Source organism: Diadema antillarum, unplaced genomic scaffold, assembly GCF_040938485.1.
Source record: "Diadema antillarum isolate AM-2024a unplaced genomic scaffold, OU_Dant_1.0 seq00000398_RagTag, whole genome shotgun sequence".
Taxonomy (NCBI): domain Eukaryota; kingdom Metazoa; phylum Echinodermata; class Echinoidea; order Diadematoida; family Diadematidae; genus Diadema; species Diadema antillarum.
Genome location: NW_027271389.1, coordinates 998,949 through 1,021,765, shown reverse-complemented (window position 1 = coordinate 1,021,765; position 22,817 = coordinate 998,949). Strand labels below are relative to the sequence as shown.

Genomic DNA, 22,817 nt, shown 5'->3' with positions numbered 1-22,817 from the left:
CCGTAATTAATGCCAACTTTCAAAGCAGTAGCACTATCCTTTCAAAAGTTATTAGAGTTGAAAGTGAAGAGTGTGGACAAGGTTTTTCAGAAATGAAAAGGGGATTCTAAAGACACAGCTAATCACACTATTCTACCCAAAATGTTCGAGATAAACTGCTAAAAAAACACACTTTCCTGCCCGTTTTATGATACCAAATTTTAGCATAATGTAAAAGAAGACCCGCTCTTTCAGAAAATATGAAAAAGTCAAGTTTGGCTAGGTTGACCCATTTCACTTATTTTCAGTCCTCAAGCAAAATCAGTGTGTGCGACTTTATGTTCGTTTTGAGGTGCACTGTCACATATAACGAAAGAAAACTGCCGATCCTGAAGACTTTGTTATAATGGGAGTCCACTGTATATGTATGCTACACAGCTTTCATGCTTATAAAAGTTCTTTGCTCCGCTTGTTCCTGGGTTTTGTATCTGAATATAGGTAGCATCATTTCAATTCTTTTTTTCCTTCAAAGAGAAGCAATGGAAGAATGGGGATATTACAGGACTACACAAAAAGAAGACATTTAAAAAGTTAATAAAGAGGATTTTCCTTGAGGTTTGAACTCCGCATTGTACACACTGAGAGAAAGAAAAAAAAAAATGGCCACCTGAATCCACCTCAATCATATTCTCCTCAGACCTCAGGGGGGCAGATATTATGCTTGGAGCTGCAGCTTTTACAAAAAAAAAAAAAGGTCTGATGTTAAGACTATCGGGAAATCTATCCATCTTCATGGCAGAGGCACTAAGACAGTAATTACAACAGTAATCTCTTATCAAAGCAGTTACCATGGCAACAGCAAACTAGCACTCAAAGAATGTTTTCATAATCACTGTCATTGTAATTGCAACAATGGTGAGTCATTACAGTGTACTGCAGAAAGTGCTTCGGGGCTGGGTTCTATTGCAATACTCGATCGTAACAGTACTTCACGCATTAATTGAGAAGGATTGAGCTGGATGCAATCATTAGTTTGGTGAACAAATACCAAACCACAACAAACAAACAATGACCCTTTGCCTGAAGCTCTAGCTCCTAGAAAAAAAAAATGGAGATGAGGAAAAAGTTTCACATTCATTTAATTAAATGTTGTATTTCCATGTAAGATTTTGAATGAAATGTTAGAATTTGTTCAGAACAATTTAGGAAAGAATTCAAATTCATGTATTTTTGTTCTCTTCGTAATGCGCAAATTGAAATGAAATGAAAATAAGGTAATCTTAAAAAACTTGCTTATTTTCCCATGATGCACTCATTCACGCATGTCAGTTACCTGTCTTTTAATCTGGCATATTTGATCTTTCAAATAAAGTATTCCACTAAAGCATGTTCCAACGAGCTTTTTGCTATTATAAAATGTAATCTTTACACTGCATTTTGATTCGCTGATCCAATTCAAAGCCCACACACATTAATTGTTGCCAGCACATTGAAAGAGAGAGCAAAATCGCAGCAGGGGGAGGTCTTTTCTGCTGTGAGAGTGCTAGTCCTGATTACTGAGGTGCTCTCTTTTGTCACCTGGGTACCGCCTGTGCACCTTGCATCTGGGTACCACCTGTGGTTGAGCGCATAACTTCTAGGTGGTGCACCACATGACTTCAAAGGAGAAGAAAACTTTCAGACATGACATTTGGAGAGACAGTTGGAGGTGTGACACAGAGGCAGAATTGAAAGAGAGGGATATCACTCAGAAAAAAAAGAGGAAAAAGAGCGGCCTAGAATCATGGTATGAGGATTACTTGGTGCGTTCGAGCACTCTCCTAAAGCGTACCATACTGAAACCAGCGCCAGAGGAGCGTTCGAATGCTCCTAAAGTGTACTGTACCATACTGTACTGAGCCAAAAGTGGACCACTTCCCAAAAGGGTACCAAAAGCATACCAAAAGTTTGCATGTGAAGAATGCGCATATTGTGCACAAGCGTCATAATGCAAAGAGTTCATTCTCTTTGTTCGGGACAGCTGTGAGTAGTTTGAGCGTGCCAGGTGAATGACCCTCTTGCTACAAAATGTGTGACCCCCTCTAAAAATAACTCATGAGGTACGATTTCTCAACAGAGCACTCGCACACTCCAAATCTGGCACAGTTCAGTACCGTATGATTTGGTTCAGTTCAATTTGGTTCGCTTTGGTTCGCTTTGGTTCGCTTTAGAGCGCTCAAACGTACCCATTGTTGATAGCCTACACCTACAGAGAATTCGGTCTCTGGAGGCAGACAATAGCAAGTCTTGTTGAATGAGAAGTGATTTCCTATTTTTTTCTTTCTCTTTTTTTATTTTATTTATAATTGTCTTTTAAATGTTAGTACCCTACCACCACCTGAGTAATAAATACCAAAATTATTAGCAAAACAACCTGCGTAATTTTGTGACATTTTATGTACATTCATAAATACATACATACATACATACAAACATGGTATATTCAGAGAACAACACACTCATTATAGCTTCATTCTAAGATGAGATTCAATGTAATGCGATGTCCAAACAACTTTATGAATCAAATCTGTCTGTTACATTTGCTATACCATAAAAGTAGAAGATAGAAATATATATTTACATTAAAATCTATGGACCCACATGGAATTTTAGATTTGGAGAGAGCTGAATCAGATATATGTCATTTCATAATGAAGTTATTAATGGTATGATCATGATCGTATGTATATGAAATACTTCTGATGCATTATCTCATGTGTATTCAAGGCAATTACTAATGAAATGAACACAACATTAGCAAATTCACATCATGGCACAGAGAAAGAAACAAACGTAACTATAGATAATATAATGATTTAAATTAAACTTAGCCAGTCCAGTGGAGAACTTTGGGTTTCATGATTGCTTGCTTGTATGCATTTGATTGCTTCCTCAGTGAAAATATGAAATAACACTAAAAATTCATCCACAATATACACAATTAATCTGAGTAATTATGATATCATCAAGGTGATCTCACTATTATAGCATCTCAAATTCGGCACTTCAAGGTCCAGCAAGGCACACAGGCATCCTCCTAAACATCTCATAAATATTCAAGTGCAGACTATGTATATACACGGAATGTCTATGAGCTTGATTGCACAGCAATTATCAGGATGGTACAGAATCAATGCGAACCGTAGATACTGGAGTGTATTCTACCTGTCCTATCAACTACACAATTATTCGGTTTATAATTGACAAATAATTGGATAGAATAAGCATGAAGAGAAACACGTAACAGACATCTTTGGAAACTCAGATTCCTACGCCCGGAAAAAGGGCATAGCATCAGACATATATGTTTGGTTTGGGGTTAACAAGAGAAAACATGTAGATCCAATTACTACATGCAGTACCGACATGCCACCATACACCATAGATGGTACATTTCACTGTGTTCTAATTTCTGCACATTTTGTGAGACAAGTGAAAAGAAAGAAATTCAACAATAGCAAAAATACATAATGCTGTTAGTGTGTCACTCGCCTTACATCAAACGACTATTGTCATCAACTATATCACATCACACTTGAAGTTTCACATAAATAATCAATATCAGTAAATATATACACATAGTTTAAACATATTTATATATGATTCATTTCAGATTGTCATCAACAAATATTACAATTGTCAGATTGCATTCAAACTCCCATTTCAGTGAAATCTGGTTATGAAGACAAATAATATATTGAGCAAGTTTGAAGACCTCTCTTCACTGGTACGCAGTAAGTTCCTGCAATTTACTGTGCCACTCTAGAGAATCACTTATGTCCGTCTTGTTCTGCGTAGCATCAAGTTGCAAAAAACAATAACCATCAGTTTTTCTTATAACATTTGCCTGTTATGACGAAACAACTTGAATCAATGTTTGACAAGCTCCGCTTTGCACCAGGTTCACATAAAGCAAATTGCTTGATTTTTTTCTCCAAAGTTTACCTCCAAACACCCGATAGAGCACACTTGGGGTGTGTATCATGATCATCCTCAAGCAAGCATCATGGTACCATGGCCCAGGAAAGATCATAAGCTCTCTGTAATGCCATTAATATCAGCTCCTAAGTTGTTTTATCACAGCCCATTATGATGTTAGTAAGGGGGTGAGGGGCAATAGACTATTCCATGTTTTTACAACAATGGTTGCTCTTGGCAATGAGATATTTTGTCCAAGGCTATCTTATCCTGTTGAGGATGGACTGATTTTGCTACAACACACATTTCCCATAGACACCTACTTGAGTATACTCAGGATTCGTCCTCAATGGGTTAACAAATATTACATGCAAACTTAGATCCATCTATTGAGATGCATTACGCATATTAAAATAGGTGGAATAGCATCTTACAAAATCCTGAGAGAAAATAACCAACAGCAACAGGTGGTAAGTAGGGAACATACGTGTACTTTCCCCCAGCGATGAGCGATGTATCATGGTTTTGTTTGTGAAATTTTCTTCACAAACAGGGCTTAACCTTTCGCGTGGTTTGGGTGCCAATGGGCACAAAAAAAACAACAAACAAACAACTCATAGCTTTGTACATACTGTCCAAGCATCCTGGCACAGAAAGGGTTAAGTGTAAGAGAAAGATGTAATCCTGGCTTGAAATTGGGATCCATCGTTTGCTGAAGCAAATTTTAGATGACAAAAGGAAGAAAATTGAAGCAAGAGGTAAAGGGATTTCAGTCATAAAATGAGAATATGTTACAGAGTCACTACCAACAGAGGCCTTCAAAGCATCTAATAAACATTTTCCCCAAATTCCCTCAGACAGCGAGGCTCTCATCCTCATCTCTAGGAGATGCCGGCTGCGCTGGGCCTTGATCGGTGGCGTCGTGGTCATCGCTTCTGTCCTCTGCGCCAGGAGAACCATCATTCGCGGTGGCGGTGTCCCTCTGACCCTGGGGTCAAGCAGATGGAAATTATGGTTATGGATGTATAGGATTCAAGAGATGGGTGTCTGACAAATGTTAACTTGGTGAAGATGCCTACGTTTACTCATACTAACACATAAAGAGCACTCTAAGCATGATAAACACAAATAAGATTCATTCTATTTGATAAGACGCTGTATGCCTCCGGTAGCACATGAGGTTGTAGGTCCATTTGGAAGAGGGCTTTTACAAGAACATTGCTATTTTCGAAAATATAGGAAGTGTAATACATTCCACATATAAAAATTCCTGCATTACAACTGTCTGACAGGCAGTCACTTTAAAAAAAAGATGAGTAAAGAAGATATATTCACAAGAAGGTCAAATGACACCTTTTGGTAGTTTTGAAGCTGTCCATAGCCTAGTTTCCATGTACATGTAGGCATTGGGTGATACATGTTTGGCAAATGTTACCCAGCCAGACTGCCAAATTCTCCAGGTTGAGCAAATTGTACTATGTAGCATGGGATCAGGCAACATTTTTTGTAGTAATGCAACAGTGATTATTTCTAAATTTGTGCTAGACCTATCATACATCAACTCTCCCCAACTCATCCAAATGTATTGTCTCATGCATACATCAGGAGCGGATCCAAGAATTCCGTAAAGGGGAGGCGCCTTTACGAAATTAAAGGGGGGGGGGCACACGTACCCCCCCCCCCATTTTTTTCCTTATTAATTCTTGTTTTGTTTTAACAAAAAAACAAACAAAGAGGGGGCACGCGCCAGGTGCGCCCCCCTCTGGATTTGCCACAGTACATGTAGCATCATGGCATGAACCAGATCAAAACGTCCCCAGTGCACAAAATATGCAAACCAAACAAGGACTCAGCAAACTCCTTGGCTTTGAACGTTCAGACCTTCTAGCCAAGACTAGATCTAAATTTAGATTATACAAACATTCAGAAATGTTGAATGCTACACAGAGGATAGAAAACAGGATATTAACCTTCATATATGGATGATAAGACAAGCTATCCAACTTTAACCCATTGAGGATGGGCTGATATTGCTACAACACGCATTTCCCATAGGTACTTGCCCAACTATACTCAGGACTTGTCTTCAATGGGTTAATTGACACACATATGCACCCAATCGACCTCTGCACTGAAGGAAGCTACATTGTTTTAAAAAGTAAAGTTTTGCCTCATCATACTCATTAGTATTGACTGCTGGTTGACTGTCCACTCACCTGTAACTGACCGCCAAAGTACTTGTGGGCCAGCTTCCGGTCCTGGTCCCTGAATCTCTTCAGGTCCGCCTCCTCAAACTCTCCGTCCACCTTCTGGACGGCCCTGTCGACCAGCTCGAGGACAAGTCTCGTGGCGAAGAGCCCGACGTGACCGGTGGGGTTCCCGTCCAGGGTCCAGGGGTAGCGACGGACCGTCTGCTCCACCACTGGCCACGACTTCTTGTCCCCATTCCTGAAAATTCAAAAGAAAATTACAAAATTAATAACAGTAGGATGTGGTGGCAGCAAGCTGTGGACAAACCTTGAATCTATGGTATTAATATTCCTCCTCTCTTTAAAGATTGTCACTCTTTGAAATGGTAAGCACCATTAAAGGACAAGTTCACCTTCATAAACATGTGGGCTGAATGAATGCAGCAATATTAGTAGAACACATCAGTGAGAGTTTGAGGAAAATCGGACAATCTGTTCAAACGTTATGCATTTTTGAAGTTTCTGCTCACTCAAGGCTGGATGAGAAGTCTACTATAGCTTGTGATGTCACAATGCTTACAACGATATAAAGAAAGAATAAAGAAAATTCAACATATTTTCACTTTTCTAGCATAACAAAAGAACACTGAACTTCTCTCTTTCAGAAGGCAGGGGGAATAATATTACTCTTAACATATGTCAGTAACAAGTTGAAGAAATGCGTACTTTATTCAAAAAGTGAAGTTTTATGAAAATCTCTTTTAATTTTCGTTGCACACACATGACATCATACACTGTAGTAGTCTTCTCATCCAGCAGTGACTGTGCAGATACTTTAAAAATTCATAACTTTTGAACGGATTGTCTGATTTTCCCCAAACTTTCACTGATGTGTTCTAATTATATTGTTGCATTCAATCAATCCACATGTATATGAAGGTGGACTTGTCCTTTAACATTCAATAAATTTCATGAGGATGCCACTACTGTACAAAATAGCCAATACTTATCCTATATCACCTGACAAGAGAGAGAGAGAGAGAGAGAGAGGAGAAGAGACAAAAAAAGGATATTCAAAGAAAAATTACTTCTTGTGAAACTTTAACTCTTTATGTGCCATGTTCGCACACCTGACTCGGTCGACGGTGTGCCAAGTTCGCATATTCTGCTCAAACACACATACACTGTACCTGCTCAAACCGTTGCTAAATGCCATAGTACAATGAAAGCGTTTCTCGCGATTCTAGTCTTGTCACATGTAGCTTGCATTTTATGTGTTGATTGACTATCAAGCGGTGTTCCCTACTGGATTTGTGAGTAAATTCTCAGTTTCTGTCACTGTTTTAAGTGCAAAAGTCATGCCTCTACAATTATGTAGCTACTGGTCATTGAAAAGAAAAGCAATCATAGATTTGTAATACAATCTACACGTGTACATCAAAGCAAAGTTTGGAATTTTATCTCCAACTTTGTTCATTACACATCCAGGGTAACAGAAATCTATAAAAGTTACATAGATTAGAAAAACAGAATGTTTTCCCGAAGCACGATTACATTGCTGTCTCAGAATAATGTGGAACAAAGGGGTTTACACCATTGCACACAAAGAGTTAATAAATACAGGCTATGTGATGGTCAAAAGTTTGGGGTCATCCCACTAGACCGACACCCACGAGTCATACAGCCCATGAGTTTGACATTGAAAACAGGTCCATGAGTCATACAGCTCACGAGTCATACAGCCCATGAATTCGACACTAGGCAAATAAAGCCCATGAGTTCGACAGATACAACACGGGGCTTAATGTGTCTGTCTCGTGGGCCTCGTTAGCTCAGTGTTGAACTAATGGGCTGAATGACTCATGAGCTGTATGACTTGTGGGCTGTATGACTCGTGGGCTGTATGACTCGTGGGTGTCAGTCTCGTGACGTGCACCCAAAAGTTTTCTGACTGACCTATATCTGAATGCCCGGTGTACAGCCATTCTCTTCTCTTTGTGGTTCCGGTCAGTGATTTGTAGGACATTCACTAATGTCTGGGTCTAGCGAGGAAGATAAGAGAAACTTTGAACAGCACAAAATTTGCAACAAAAATCAAAAACTTGAAAAAAAAATTGCATTTTTCTAGAAAGTGCAAACATTTTGCTGTATCATTGACTTTAAAACATTAACTCGTTGAGGATGAGTGCCGAGTATACTCGGGCAGGTGTCTATGAGAAATGCGTGTTGTAGCAAAATTAAACTGTCCTCCATTGGTTAAATGCACCTGTCTTGTTGCCCGATAGGGTTCAGGAAAAAAAAAGTTGAGTTTGGAATGTTATTCAACTTGCATCACAAAGACATACATACCTTCAGTTTTATGCCTACTGATGGCTTGGTCAGAAAACCCGTCACACAATCGGTGGGTTTTCTATTGTATCATTATAATAAAATTATGTTTTACTTCAATGTTTGTGCACATTTTTTTTTTGATGTGCACAAGAAGTGTGACAACATATCATAGCTCCCTATCCATGCGAGTGCATGAATAATTGTGTATGAGTGAGAGTGACAATGACATTGTCAATATCAAAACTAACTGTAAAAAACAAACAAACAAACAAACAATCAAAACAAAACAAAATAAAACAAAACAAACAAGTGTGATATGCAATGAAAAAATAGATTGCCTCCCCTTTGTAATGACTCAATGGCAGACCTAGCCTGACACTCTTCACTCTCTCACCTCTGAGTAGAGCATGAGGAATGTGGTACCACGGGTGCACGCCAGGGCCAGTGAGGCCCGGGCCCAGAGCTTGGTGGGCGACTTCGGGGTCCACTGGATGGAGGCAAAGGTGTCCTGTTTGCGGGAGGACAGGACCAGGATCCCCGTGTTGAGAGAGAACACCAGGAGGGAGCCCAGGAGAGTCAGGTAGATGTAGCAGGAGCTGGAAGCATCCAGGGCACTGCTGACCTTTATGGGAGGATGGAGTAAGGGAGTCAAAGGTTAATTCATCAAATAGTGTTTAATAAGCAAATAATCAACGTTGGTGAAGGTGATGGGACAAACTATCACTTCCGAGGCGATCTGGATGTAGCTATCTTTCCGAAGTGCAGGTGTGGAAAGATAGCGTGCACATTTAAATCGCCGAGGAAGTGATAGTTTGTCTCATTGCCTAAAACTAAAAGTTCATTCATATTTGCTTTATATTCCACATCTAGCGTAGCGGCAAAGAGATTTTATATAATCTCTTTGGGTAGCGGTAACATTAATTATGAGTCAACTTTAGACGTATGCGCGTAGCTGACAAAACATGTTAACAATGCACTTTTATTTCGCGCATACTCATCTCGGGTTAGGACTGTATGGGACTGAAGAGATCAGCGAAAGAAAAATGACTATCACTATAGAGTGTAACAAACTTTTCTTCTCAGGTGATGTGATGGGCAAAACTACGCTTTATCACGTGATCAGCTCTTGACCAATCCTTTAGCAAGATTCTTAGTATGTGGAATATAATACAAAACATTTGACCTGATTACAGAGTGTAAAGTCTTAAGACTCAAAGCACAGGAGTATTAGGGATATATAGAGCAGCTGGAACAATCCTGCGCATGGCTGACCTCAGTGGTGGAGGGAAAAAGGGAGTCAAAGGTCAAAGGTTATTTCTTGCAGCATGAAATTTTCGTGAATTGCCACTGGCACTCAATGCATATAGTGTACACAAGAACTTTCGCATGCAGTTTAATTTTGTGAATCCTGGATTTCGCGAAATTTGCAAAATTAAAATACATGTGAAAATTTCTGGTTTTACATGGTAGTGAAAAATGTGATAGATACCACACCAAATGTAAGATATGTAATTCCTAGGACATGTCATCATCCTAAAAATTTCTACATCTTACATCGAATGACACAACTGATTCTGTTGCACAGAACTGGTATTCCTCATCCGTGAGGTTGATGTCGATGCGCAGATCAACCAGTTCAACTTTGGTCCCCATCTTGAGTATCACAAAGGATATGTGCGCAGCTGCAGGAAATGAAAAAAAAAAATGATAGCAAATGCATCATTCAGAAGTACGCAACCGTGTAATTCAGCACAGCACTTTGAGCACATGTCACAAAATTGTGTAAAAGTGCTGTGAAGTAACAAGTTCCAATCCACATTTTCTGAATGCTCACTCCACATGACCAATAACCTCTTCAGTGCGTACAGTACTCCAGGTATACTGTATGCTAACATGTTAACATATTCCCACGCATGGCATGGCATCATTTTATACATAATACCTACCTATGGTGACTACAAAGGATTCAAGTATAATTCCTTGTTTATATGTAAACAGGAATACAAAGCAAGTCTGCTGATCGCAATCCACTCCAACCCACTCACTGACAAGCGAGTTCTCCAACAAGCCTGACATGAACAGAACATCAAACATAGACAAGGGGTCAAAAAGAATGATTCTTACGCTTTGGGGGTGATGAAGGGAACAGGAGCATGAAGACCAAGTCTCGACCAGATGGAGAAGATTTACAGCTCAGCAAATGACTTGCGTGATTCTGAAATAGCAAAACAACAACAACAAGGAAAAGTAGACATTACGCAGTGCGTAATACATGTCCCCGCCAGAAGTAGCATTTTGAAGCAAAATGTACAATATAGGTGAAAAATCAAGGTCAAAGGTCAAAATTCTGTGTAGAAGTTCTGAAGCCCTAACCTCGTGCCATCACATAAAGCAAACGGAATCGAAATCGGGTTAGAAATGGTGAAGGAGTAGCATTTTGTAGCAAAATGTACAATACAGGTCGAAAATCAAGGTCAAAGGTCAAAGAAGTCAAAGGTCAAAATTCTGTATAGAAGTTCTGAAGCCCTCCCCTAGTGCCATCACATAAAGCAAACAGAATCGAAATCGGGTTAGAAATGGCGAAGGAGTAGCAATTTGTAGCAAAATGTACAATATAGGTCAAAAATCAAGGTCAAAGAAGTCAAAGGTCAAAATTCTGTGTAGAAGTTTTGAAGCCCTCACCTAGTGCCATCACATAAAGCAAACAGAATCAAAATCGGGTTAGAAATGGCGAAGGAGTAGCATTTTGTAGCAAAATGTACAATATAGGTCAAAAATCAAGGTCAAAGGTCAAAGAAGTCAAAGGTCAAAATTCTGTGTAGAAGTTTTGAAGCCCTCACCTAGTGCCATCACATAAAGCAAACGGAATCGAAATTGGGTTAGAAATGGCGAAGGAGTAGCATTTTGTAGCAAAATGTACAATATAGGTCAAAGGCCAAGGTCAAAGGTCACAACTGAAATTCTGAGTAGAAGTTTCAAAGCTCCCATGTAGGGCTACCATATAAAGCAAACAGAATCAAAATTGGCTCATAAATGACAGAGAAGTAGCAAATTGAAAATTTTGATCACACACGGACGCACACACGGACGGACACACGGACGGACACACGGACACACACACGTACGGAGCCTGTTTCATAGTCCCCTGCTCGAACTCGTTCGGCGGGGACAATAATAAATTGGCATGGTTTAGCAACACGCAATTTCTTCCTCTAAAGTATTAGGTGTAAGATTAGCAAGCTACCACACACATAAAGAACACAGTTTTCCCATCTATTTTGGGGTGTTTTTATGAATATATGATAATTTACCAGGAATGCACATTCAAAATATAAGCAGAAAATTGCAACTGTCAAATACTGTGTTCAAAATCAATCTGAGAGAAAACGAAAGCTATATTTGTCAAGCATGGATCTAAAATCATAATCTGATCCCTTCTTATCAAATAGTAAGAGCTTGTACACATACATTTGTATGTTCAAAGCACAGCTGTGGAAGTGAATAAAAACAAATTTCTCATTACCACCTCAGCAACAGCAGTTAATTTAGTTTGACTGTGAAGTAGTTGCACTGTTATGGATTGGAAACTTCATTGCGTATTTGAAGTAGGGAATACTTCTGATTTTTCATGAGCCTCTTTACTCACCAACTCTGGTTTGTGTAGCTGGCTGAAATGCTTGAGAAGCAGCTGTGTGTCCTTTTGCCGTACGACGATGTGGAACGCAGAGCCCTTTGGGTCCACATAGTCTGGTCTGTACACACATGTCTGTCAGGGGGGAAAAATATGAGACAAAAACTGTGCAGCATTACCTACTTACTGATCGAAAGTGAGCTCTTCCGATCTGACCTTTTATGTTAACGTGGCAGTCATGCCATTATTCAAGGATAATGCTATGATTCAGTGACTTTTGCATAATTTCTAATGATTAGCATATCTGCTGACTTCTATCCACCACTGCAGGAATGGGAAAGGACCGACTGCCCGTCCCTCCCAACACCGCTCAGGAGGAACTTTGAAGTCTTACAAAACAGAGACCTGGAGTATTTCCATGTAGTTGCCAATACAATACACACTCTTCACTTCACACTGTACTGTACAGCAAAGTACAGCCACACAATTTTACACACTGTGTAACACCATCATCATACTGTTACAGTGCAGTTTTCCACACAGTTTTTCACACTGGGGAACACCATCATCACACTGTCATAAAATGCAGTTTCCCATACAGTTCTTGCACTGTGGAACACTTTCAGCACTGTTATAAAGCCGCCTGCAACACAGTTTTTCACACTGTGGAACACTTGCAGCATACTGTTATAGGGCAGACTGCCATGCAGTTTGTTACGCTGTGGAGCACCATCATCACACTGTCATAGTGCAGTTTGCCAGTTTTTCACAGTGTGGAACATTGTCATCACAATAATGTTACAACCCATTTTACCATACAGTTTTCACAGTGTGGAACAGTGTCATCACATTGCCATTCATGAAGTGCAGTCTGCCACACTGTCATCACTGTACTGTTATAGCCCAGTTTCCCACACAATTTTTCACACTGTGGCTACCAATCACACTGACCTCTATCCCCTGTTTCTTGTTCTCATCCATATACCAGAGCTGCATGATCTCCACCTCCCCCACTTCCTCCTCGGCCTCCTGCCTGTCCCTCTCCAGCCGCGCCTTCTTCTTCTTCACATCCGTCCAACCCATCCTCTTCTTTTCTAGGAAGTAGTCGTCACTGAAGTACACCTTTCGATGTTCAAAGCAAACAATCGTGCAAAGGTAACATAAAAAGGGGGAAAAAATAATGAATTTAATGTAAACAATTGCAAAGTTTTTCTCAATCTCATATGTCATAGCTACATCTATGCATGTCTAGAAATCCACAAGTATCAAACAGTTTTGGTTTTCAGTGATAGTTATAAAACATTTTTTTATGCTATATCCTCATTCTACACTTATCATTTCAAACAAGTCTATCCAAAGTTTTTATGCTCCTCATATACTCTTACCTTAAAGTTCAGACTATGTGCAATATGCTCATTTTGAAAGAGTCTATTAGAAGTGCACATAAACATCTTGAAGATTGCACTCAAAAGATAGACAACATAAATTGCAAAAATCCTCTACATACAAATGACAAATTTGAACTTTTGAACTACATGTACCTTTTCCAACATTCAAACACTTCACCCCCTTTCCCTATCAAGGTAAGAAAAAAAAAATACACTGTATCTGTTACTCCTGTCTAGTTTTGAAGCAATTGTCATTATTTTTGATATGCTGCAGGACCCCATTTGAACAGCCATCATAATGTAAATGGGAAGCCAAGCTAGGTACAGTAGTGAAAACTTGTTTTACCTCTGGGCTCTCGTTGCTAAGGGTAACATAAACTTCCTCCGCCATCTCCAGCCAGTACTTCTGCACCGGTTCAAACCATCCATAGTGATTGATCATCCTCCTGCACAACAAACAAGACATATTGGCCGTGACCTGGCAAAACACTGCATGTCTGTTTCTGTATTTCCAAGATATCCAAGATTTTTGATTTTACAATTAAATGTTTTCCTATTTAAAGAGTAAAGAAATAATGCACATTATACAGGGTGTTAGTGAAATTATTTATCGGATAGTAACTTGGATAATTTGACTAATGTCTGATCAAGTAAAGTGCATTATCTGTTTAATAAAATAGTGACAGGTATTATTGTTATTTGATTAAAATAATACAAAGTAATACTCTACCAAGACCCATTCTTGTGATGTAAGGTCACATAAAATTTGCATAATATACTATGAACCAAACATCTGCTGTAATCTCAAAAAGGTCCATTTGTTTTGGGTGAAGAAAAGCCTAAAACTTGGCAAATCCAAATTTGACAAACCTTCATGTGCTAGCAGTACAAGCTAATTATTTCATTGCCTGAGAGCAACTAGAATTCTGATGACATAAATTCTGCGGCAGTCATTTTCGCCAGGTTCCCACGCCAGCACCAGCTCCATGCTATCTGAACCACACACACTAACATTGGCAACGCATTTATAAAACACAGGTAATGCAGCTGAATGCAGATGAGTGGTTGTTTGTACTGGTCATTGGTATACCAACTCCCAGTGAAAAGTACATTTGGGCCATGAGACACAAAGAAATACAGGTGGTCATGTGACAGTTATCAGCCAATCATTTGATCAGGATCAAAACCACAATTCGACAATAGGAAAAAATCTGTCGTCAAAGTTGCTCCATCACAATCTCACTGACCTATTGTAGCTCCAGATGAAGATGTAGCCTTTTGAATCCACCGATATCATGTCGCCATAGTTACCGATGAAGCCCAGGTAAATGACGTTGTGCTTGTGTCCTCGGAAAAGCTCCACTGGAATATCCTGGCCTATTACGTTGTGGGCAGATTGCACCTTCACATTGGGAGTTGGGATGGGGGTGATCAGGAAAAAGGTACAACGTATACATGAATACCGATTGCGACCTTGCCGTGAATAAGCATGAATAACCCAAAATTTGAAGACCTACTTATTTGGATATCCCTATATATGCACTGGACTTGTACTGTCACTGTCTGGTAATTTGTATATATTTTATCTCCTATGGCAACCAGGGATGTCATCTCATAGCGCTTTGTATCCAGTGGAAAAGGGGCTCTAAAATTATGAGCTATTATCACTATTATTAAACTACATGCTCCGTGTCTGAGAGTTGTACTCGTCAGTATCTCTGTCACTATGAATATCAGTGGTCATGGAGAAAGACAGGTAGACAAAAACACCCACTCTGGGTATATCACACTTCCCACAGCCATCATGCCAATGCATACTAACAACATTAAGCATACTGCAAAATTATTTTTGTGTTTTTATGTTTATGTTGTTAGTTTGTTTGTTTTTCACAAGGACTAGACCTTACTGTTCGCCTCACAATCCTTCTCACACAAACAAAGGTCATTGTACATTTATCTACCAAGCCTGAAATTCAATAAATAGGAATAAATGGGTGAAAAATTGGCTCAAAAACAAGGAATTTCACCTGATTTCCCATATATTGTTTAGCAGGTGTCCACATAAGATAGGATTTCAAGGTCAGCAAAGGTTTTGTTATTCATGGAAAGAAATAAGAATATTTCTATTAAGAGAAGAACAGCTGACAGGTATGACAGGTATGAACGATGCACACACACACACGCACACACACTTACATGTACACACAATATACCAAGGGCATTTACACATCAGCTCAAGTATTGTTTTGCGAACACATACGAGTATCTCAAAACTCTAGGGTTTATCTCACAAGTACAGATATACACTTGCAAATGTACAGTATTCTGTGCTTAATCAAGGTGCACATTAAGTCACTACACACATTACTGTGAGAACACAGGAGAAGAATATATTTCATGGGATTGACAAAGGATATTCTTTCAGACTCACTGTTGGGTAGACGACGTTGTCTGTGAGTTCAAACTGGTCGGATGTCTCGGAGACCTGCTGTTCGACGTTGCACTTGATGACGTCGCCGTTCTCGAAACCCACCATGAGGCTATTCTAGAGATTGTTTGGAAGATTAAAACAAGATGGCACAGAGGCATGAAGTAGAATGGATGAAACAAGCAGACTGGTTTCCAATGATTACAGAGTGATCACTGCTGGCTGTTTGTGGGATGAAAGGCCAGAAAGTACTGTCTAGTACTGGACATTGAACGGCCACAACTTAAACAGTGCATACTCTCAGAGCTATTTGCATAGTCTTCATTTCTTGACCAGACCATTAACCCCTTGAGGACAAGCTGATTTTGCTATAGCATGCATTTCCCATAGACACCTGCTCGAGTATACTTGGAACTAGTCTTCAACAGATTAATAAAACCTTCAGCACATCACTTTCAATACATAGTATACAAATAATGACTGCTATGAGGGGCACAGTTAAAATTATGGGCCCAAGGTGATGTGAAAGCCGTAACCATGCCCAAAGCGAAGCTGAGGGCATGGTTATGGTTTTCACATCACCGAGGGCCTATATAATTTTAACTGTGCCCCGAATATCGAGCAGTCATTATTTGTTTTATATACCGAAAATATAGATTCCGAAGTATAGATACCGAAAATATAGATTCTAGTCTCTTTTACAGCACTCGTTGTCAATGCTGATCGACAGCGCGGCGGTCGTATCGTTCCTGCGTACATGAGTGATCATCTATGTGTGACAGTGTACGGGGTTGCGACCATCTCCAAACCAGTCCGCTAGTCTCTTTTACAGCACGCTGATCGAATGCGCGGCGGTCATATCATTGGTGCGTACGCATGAGCGATCTACAGTGTATGTATACGGAGTCGCGACTGTCTCCGAACCTATTTACTAACTGTGCCCGGGCAACTCAAAAATAAGGCACAGCTATTTTCATGACTCCCCTTTTATCCAATCAGATGAGAGGATTCTAGAAATGAGGTATATAATATATCCTAAATGTATATACTTTTCAATGTTTACTTTTCAATAACGAAGTATAATGGCCAACTGGTATACTGTACATGTCATGCTCATCTTGAAAACATATTACGTGGATGTAACCATTCATGATTGAGAAGCTCACTAATATCATGAGAAATAAGTATGATCCCTTTGCAAGAAGGCAGGTGAGTGATTTCTCAACGTAGAGATGACATACAACCTCACAATACTTCACTTATGAGAGGGCAATATTTTGGTGTGTTGTTAAAGGGGATGGCTAGTAACTGATCTGTGGGGATCAGTGGGAATGCTGGGGGATGATTGCTCCAATCCGTGTGGGATTTATTTAAGAGAACATTATGTATCTATTATTGTGTGAAACTTATTTGCTTCAGAATGGTCTCATATTCAAGTAATGTGCAGTTTAATGTTTCCAGGTTAGCATACCTTTACAGTGTCGGGGCGATCGTTAACTCTTGGGAGCAGTGATTTTAAAAATGTTTGAGATATTACATTTGATGCATATGTGTTGGTCAGTTGTATCACAAAAATCCTACCAAATAAAAATTTGCAATAAAGCCTCAAATATAAGGACATATCACTAATTTTCTCACTAAACTGTAACTGGAGACTGCTTAGTCGAGAAACGATCTTATTATAACTACTGTTCACATTATGTATACCTAACAAGGCTTCACTTTGATTATACTAATTGAAATCTTTACATTTGTCGTTTCTATCTTCAACTCACATTTTGGAACTATTTTGAAGCACTAAAGCTAGGTTTTTGTTTATCTGCAAATGATAAATAATGCCTTTAACCCGTTGAGGACGAGTCCCGAGTATACTCGGACAAGTGTCTTTGGGAAATGCGTGTTGTAGCAAAATCAGTCCGTCCTCAGTTAAGCTATTTTTGTCCTTGAGTAAAGTACATGATACACACACTAATGGTATATCCTGTGGGACACTATATCCCAAAATGTCTCAGCCATATCAAGTTACATCCCATCCCCTCCCAAACTTTAATAATGTGTCACATGGGCTATGTTTTATTTTGTTCAGTTGGGTTTTTTTAATACCTGTGATCCCACTAGTGTGTGGGCAGGATGGAAGGCAGTCACTGATGGGAGCTGGAATGTTGCCTGTACTTGGTTGCGGGCAAACGGACCTGCAGAAGAAGAAAATAAGCTTGATGTCAGTTTGTGTCTTACTGTATACGCTATATATTTCGCGGGGGTTTTATTTTCGCGAATTTCGCGAGTCGGGAGCTATTCGCGAATTTAACAACACGCGAAAATATTATCTTCCAAAATGAATCCCTTGCCTTGATGATACGAAAATTTCAGTACTAGTAGTATACCATGTCATGGCTTACCGAACAGACCATATACTGTACTGGCTAAGCTTGTTTATGTACATATAGCACGTCCACATCTACTTACGAATACTGTAGAGAGCCAATCCATTATCGCAAGGGGACCACTCGTCAGAAATCTAGCGCGATGGACTTAACCACTTAAAAAATGTTGAATTCTAACTTACTAGTTAGTAGAGTTTGGTAAGTTTTTTTCATGCAGTGTATAACTAGTATCATTCTTATTTGCTAGTAAGTTGAAAATTCACACTTTCTTTGCCACTTCGTATTTTCTCTGGTCCCCAAATCGCGAATTTAACCACTCGCGAAAATGTGTGACAGCGGCAATTCGCGAAAATTTATGTACGCGAAAATTATAGCGTATACAGTATTATTTTTCTTTTTTAACCAGAGAAGATATAGCAAAACACCTGCAAACAAGATGAGAATGACATGATCACAGATGAAACATACATGTATGTTTCACATGCTGGGCATTACTGGTTAACGAAATGATGAAGCTGAAAATCTAAGATTGCATAGAGGTAAGCATACCAGGCAATTTTTCAACCACAAATTTGCAAACTGGCAGTACCTCATTTCATGAGGTACCAATCGGGCCACAAAAGAACAATTTGGTGGCCAGACACCAATTTTTCGTGGCCCGCTACCACTCATGTCGAGACCTGTCATATGCATATAATCCAAAGGAGTGCATCCACCCGAGAAGTACCCCCAAGAGAATGAATGCCACAAATACCATCATGAAAGTCAAAGTCTTCAGCCTCTGGGTCGAGAGCGAGGAGTAAAGTCAGCTGCGACGGCACGATTTCATCGGGGTCATCCTTGAACTCGAGATTCTTCCTGTCCTTGTTGTCGGTGCCTCCAGGATGCATCGACCACATGAAGACTGACCTCTGGAAGAGACGAAGACGACAATGACAACAGCAACAACGGCGATTATGATATTGATGTAAATGAAGGTAGATTCAATCACACAACTGACTGGACATTTACACAGTGTTTATAAAATTGTATTAGTTGATGTCATCTCAGACATAAGCTATGAAAAAAAAAATTGATTTTGATAACATTTTTTTCAATCTAATTGCTCTATTCATCTAATTTTAATTGATCTAGCTGTCACAGGAATTTGGGCATCTCAAAAATGGCAAAACACTCAGAGAGTAATGTTTATAACTTGATCACACCAACTCCACTCATTGCACACTATCAACTGACTTTCTATAATTTCCTCCAAATATGACTCCAAAAACTCACTGTTATTTGCAGGAGTTGCAGTTTGTATCGGAACACAAACCTTACAGCTATACAAATAGCCACCATTATGATCATAGTCTATATTATTACAAACATGGAAACCCTAAGCCCTGGGGCCCGTTTCATGAAACTTGTCATCAGTGACAACTGCCACATTTCTATGACAAATTTGCTCTCAGCCAATCAGATGCAAGGATTTCAGTAGCTTGTCACATCTATGACAGCTTGTCACTGAAGACTTAAATATCAACTTGTATCAGGACTGGAAGCTCCTTACCGACTGGTTGAGAGTGGTCAACCTGCTGCCGTCCAGGCTCCATGAGATACTGACCACACCATCTTGGGACCCTCCCTCGTTCCTGATGTAGCGGACAGGGTTGGGCGAGTCATACCACAAGTCATACACCAGAATGTCACCTAGGCAATTTGCAGAAGAAAGATATGACATGAAGTGATTTCTACAGTATTCAGTGGCAGACGTTGGCTCAGTTGGTAGTGCATTTGCCTTACAATCGGATAGGTCACAGACATAAGATCTGGGGGTCTAGCGCTAACCCGAGTACCGCAAGAGTATCCAAGAGTCTCCAGTTTGCTGGGGGTAGAGGCAGGAAATCTCCCATTCAAGAGTGCTTGGGGTTGGAGTATGAAATGTGACTCTGCATCACAAAACCAACAAAAAGTTGCTAGACATGGATTTTTAGTTAAGGGCAGATTCTGAAAAGAGCAGAGTTTAAGCTTTAAAATGATGTAAACTCAGTTCAAATGGACTCTCCTATCAACCTATCTAAATATTGGAAAGAAAGCACACACTATGGAAAAGTGTGAACTGAAAAGAGAGGCTCTGAAGTACAGGGTCTATTCAAGCGTTTAATCTTACCAAACCATGCTAGCTGTGCAATGAATGGGACAAAAAGTAAGATGTAAACCACAGAAGCAGCAACAATAAGGGGATAATCAGATTAAGCTGAAAGTTAGCAAGCTCTATTAACAAATTCTGTCCATAATTGATGCCAACTTTCAAAGCAGTAGCAGTATTCTTTCAAAAGTAATTAGAGTTAAAAGTGAAGAGTGTGCAAAGGATTTTCAAGAAATGAAAAGGGACCTCTAAGACATACCTAATCTCACCACTTTACAAAAAATGGATTCTAGAAAAACTGCTAAAAACACACTTCCTCATTCTCTTTATGATCCCAAACTTTGGAATAATGTAGAAGAAGAATACATTGTAGCTCTTTCAGAAAACATGAAAAACCCAAGATTGTCTTGGTTGACCCGTTTCATCTTTTTTGAGTCCTCACTTAAAATCAAGGGATGCGACTTTTTGTTGGTTTTGTGATGCATGGCCACAAATGATATGGCACAAATAATTATGCATTCCTGATGGTTTACGGGTCATATATCCCTTTCGCAAACGTAACAAAATTTTGCATGGTTGAAGAATAATGTCTCCATAGAGTAGGTACAAAATCTAACGGTAATACATAGAGGGTTTTTTTCTTTGAGCAAAATGAAAACTAACTCCATGTCACTTGAGAATACACTCCCCTTTTGTACTGAGAATAACAGCTGGAATATTTTGGGGATCGGAATAAATTCACAGGAAATCTATAGTAGGTATTCATTCCACCTCCATCATAAAGAAGTTTCCAGTTTTATAATTATGAGGAAAGGTCTGAATTACCTACCTCTACAATATACCAGCTTAAGAAAGGAATCTAAGTTTCAGGGTTGAAAAAGGGACACAAGAACTTTCACGAAAATCTGCTGCAGGAGAGAGCTAGTTTATGGTAACACATTGCAAACAGTGACTCACCTCTGACCGTTCCAATCGCCAACATTCTCTGGGTTTGTGACACTGCTAGACTCATCACTCCTGTTACTTTCTTGGTTAGTCGGATGGTCGATGGTTGGATGGTAAAACGGTCAGCCTTGAATGAACCAAAAATGATACATTTTGTGTGTACGTACTGTACTAGAAGTTTATCCTCTGAAACATCCCACTGTACCTCATTTTAGCAAGATGATTCAAAGAAGACAAATTAGAGAATATCAGGAGTAAAGCTCACTTGTGGCAAATTTGAATAAAAATCTAATTATTTTCATGATCTCATTTCATTTCAAATGTCAAATATACAATTAGATTCACATTTCATCTTTCATCTTCAACTTGGGCAAGTGTCTATGGGAAATGCATGTTGTACCAAAATAAGTCCGTCCTCAATGGGTTTACCTTCTACACTCAGCAAAAAAAGAAAGTAATAACACTTTTTTCAGTTAATATTTTTCATAGAAGCTTTAGATAAAAATCAATGTGTCATATACCATATCAAAGATTATTTAATTGGCTATCAACCTGGTAGGTTTATACAAAGGGAGATTTTACGCATGAGTGAACACATTCGTTTTTGTCCTTCAAGGCAGAAAAGTAAAAATTGCAGAATTGGACTTATTGAAATTCATTTGCAAATGCCTTCCAAGATAGCAATAACAAAAGATCAATTTAAAGCAATGAGAGACATGAATGAAACAGCAGAAATAAATTTCCGTTCCCTTGTTTCCCTTTGTATTCAAAACAAAAACATAGTGGGGAAACTGAAGGTGGAACATGAGCATTTTTCATCATTTCAAACTTTATCTGACATAGGGAATAAGCCGTAAAGGTGATAAAATCGACAGAATTTCTTCATTTTACCTTTTACTTAAGGAATTTAAGAATGCATGAGACAAATTCAAGATCCAAATATTATTTAAAGTTTTCTTAATTTGGAATAACGTTTCAAATTCAACTTTCTTTGTTACCATAATTTTTCTCTTATGTCTTTTGACTGCAGATTTGACAGAAGATTCTTCATTTCCTCCATTATTTTTCGCCTTTCTTTATCTTTGGAGGGTTACAGAGACATTATTGAGATCAGAGGTTGATTTTTGCAAATCAATTTGCATTTCTATTGTGTTAAATTTGTCTTCTGTTCCCATTATTATATTGAAGAGGAAATATGCTTGAATAACAACATGTCCATTTTGCAATATTTACTTTTGTGTCTTGAAAGAGAAAAACGAATGTGTTCACTCATGTGTAAAGTTAACATTTTCATTGACCTATTAGGTTGATAGCTAATTAAATTACCTTTAACATGGTATATAAAACACCATTTTTAGCCAGATAGTCTACGAGAAAGATAAACTTGAAAAAGTGTTTACTTTCTTTTTTTTCTGAGTGTATTTTCTCAGGCATTTAACTTCACTTGTCAAGTT

The 22,817-nt window shown here is 39.0% G+C and overlaps 1 protein-coding gene across 1 annotated transcript in view; it reads right to left on the bottom strand.

Moving 5' to 3' along the window:
* Nucleotides 1-4,789: 4,789 nt before the first annotated feature.
* The window catches only part of LOC139732062 (uncharacterized), a 35,517-nt gene continuing 17,489 nt past the window's right edge, over nucleotides 4,790-22,817 (bottom strand). The window contains exons 13-27 of the mRNA XM_071642937.1: nucleotides 21,376-21,490; nucleotides 19,840-19,979; nucleotides 19,042-19,198; nucleotides 18,007-18,095; nucleotides 15,907-16,020; nucleotides 14,723-14,877; nucleotides 13,822-13,921; nucleotides 13,039-13,209; nucleotides 12,103-12,222; nucleotides 10,581-10,671; nucleotides 10,011-10,138; nucleotides 8,851-9,078; nucleotides 8,082-8,167; nucleotides 6,153-6,384; nucleotides 4,790-4,924 (exon numbers count right to left, since the gene is read on the bottom strand). Of these exons, the coding sequence (XP_071499038.1) occupies nucleotides 4,790-4,924; nucleotides 6,153-6,384; nucleotides 8,082-8,167; nucleotides 8,851-9,078; nucleotides 10,011-10,138; nucleotides 10,581-10,671; nucleotides 12,103-12,222; nucleotides 13,039-13,209; nucleotides 13,822-13,921; nucleotides 14,723-14,877; nucleotides 15,907-16,020; nucleotides 18,007-18,095; nucleotides 19,042-19,198; nucleotides 19,840-19,979; nucleotides 21,376-21,490 (2,061 nt within the window). The remainder of the gene's footprint in view (nucleotides 4,925-6,152; nucleotides 6,385-8,081; nucleotides 8,168-8,850; nucleotides 9,079-10,010; nucleotides 10,139-10,580; nucleotides 10,672-12,102; nucleotides 12,223-13,038; nucleotides 13,210-13,821; nucleotides 13,922-14,722; nucleotides 14,878-15,906; nucleotides 16,021-18,006; nucleotides 18,096-19,041; nucleotides 19,199-19,839; nucleotides 19,980-21,375; nucleotides 21,491-22,817) is intronic.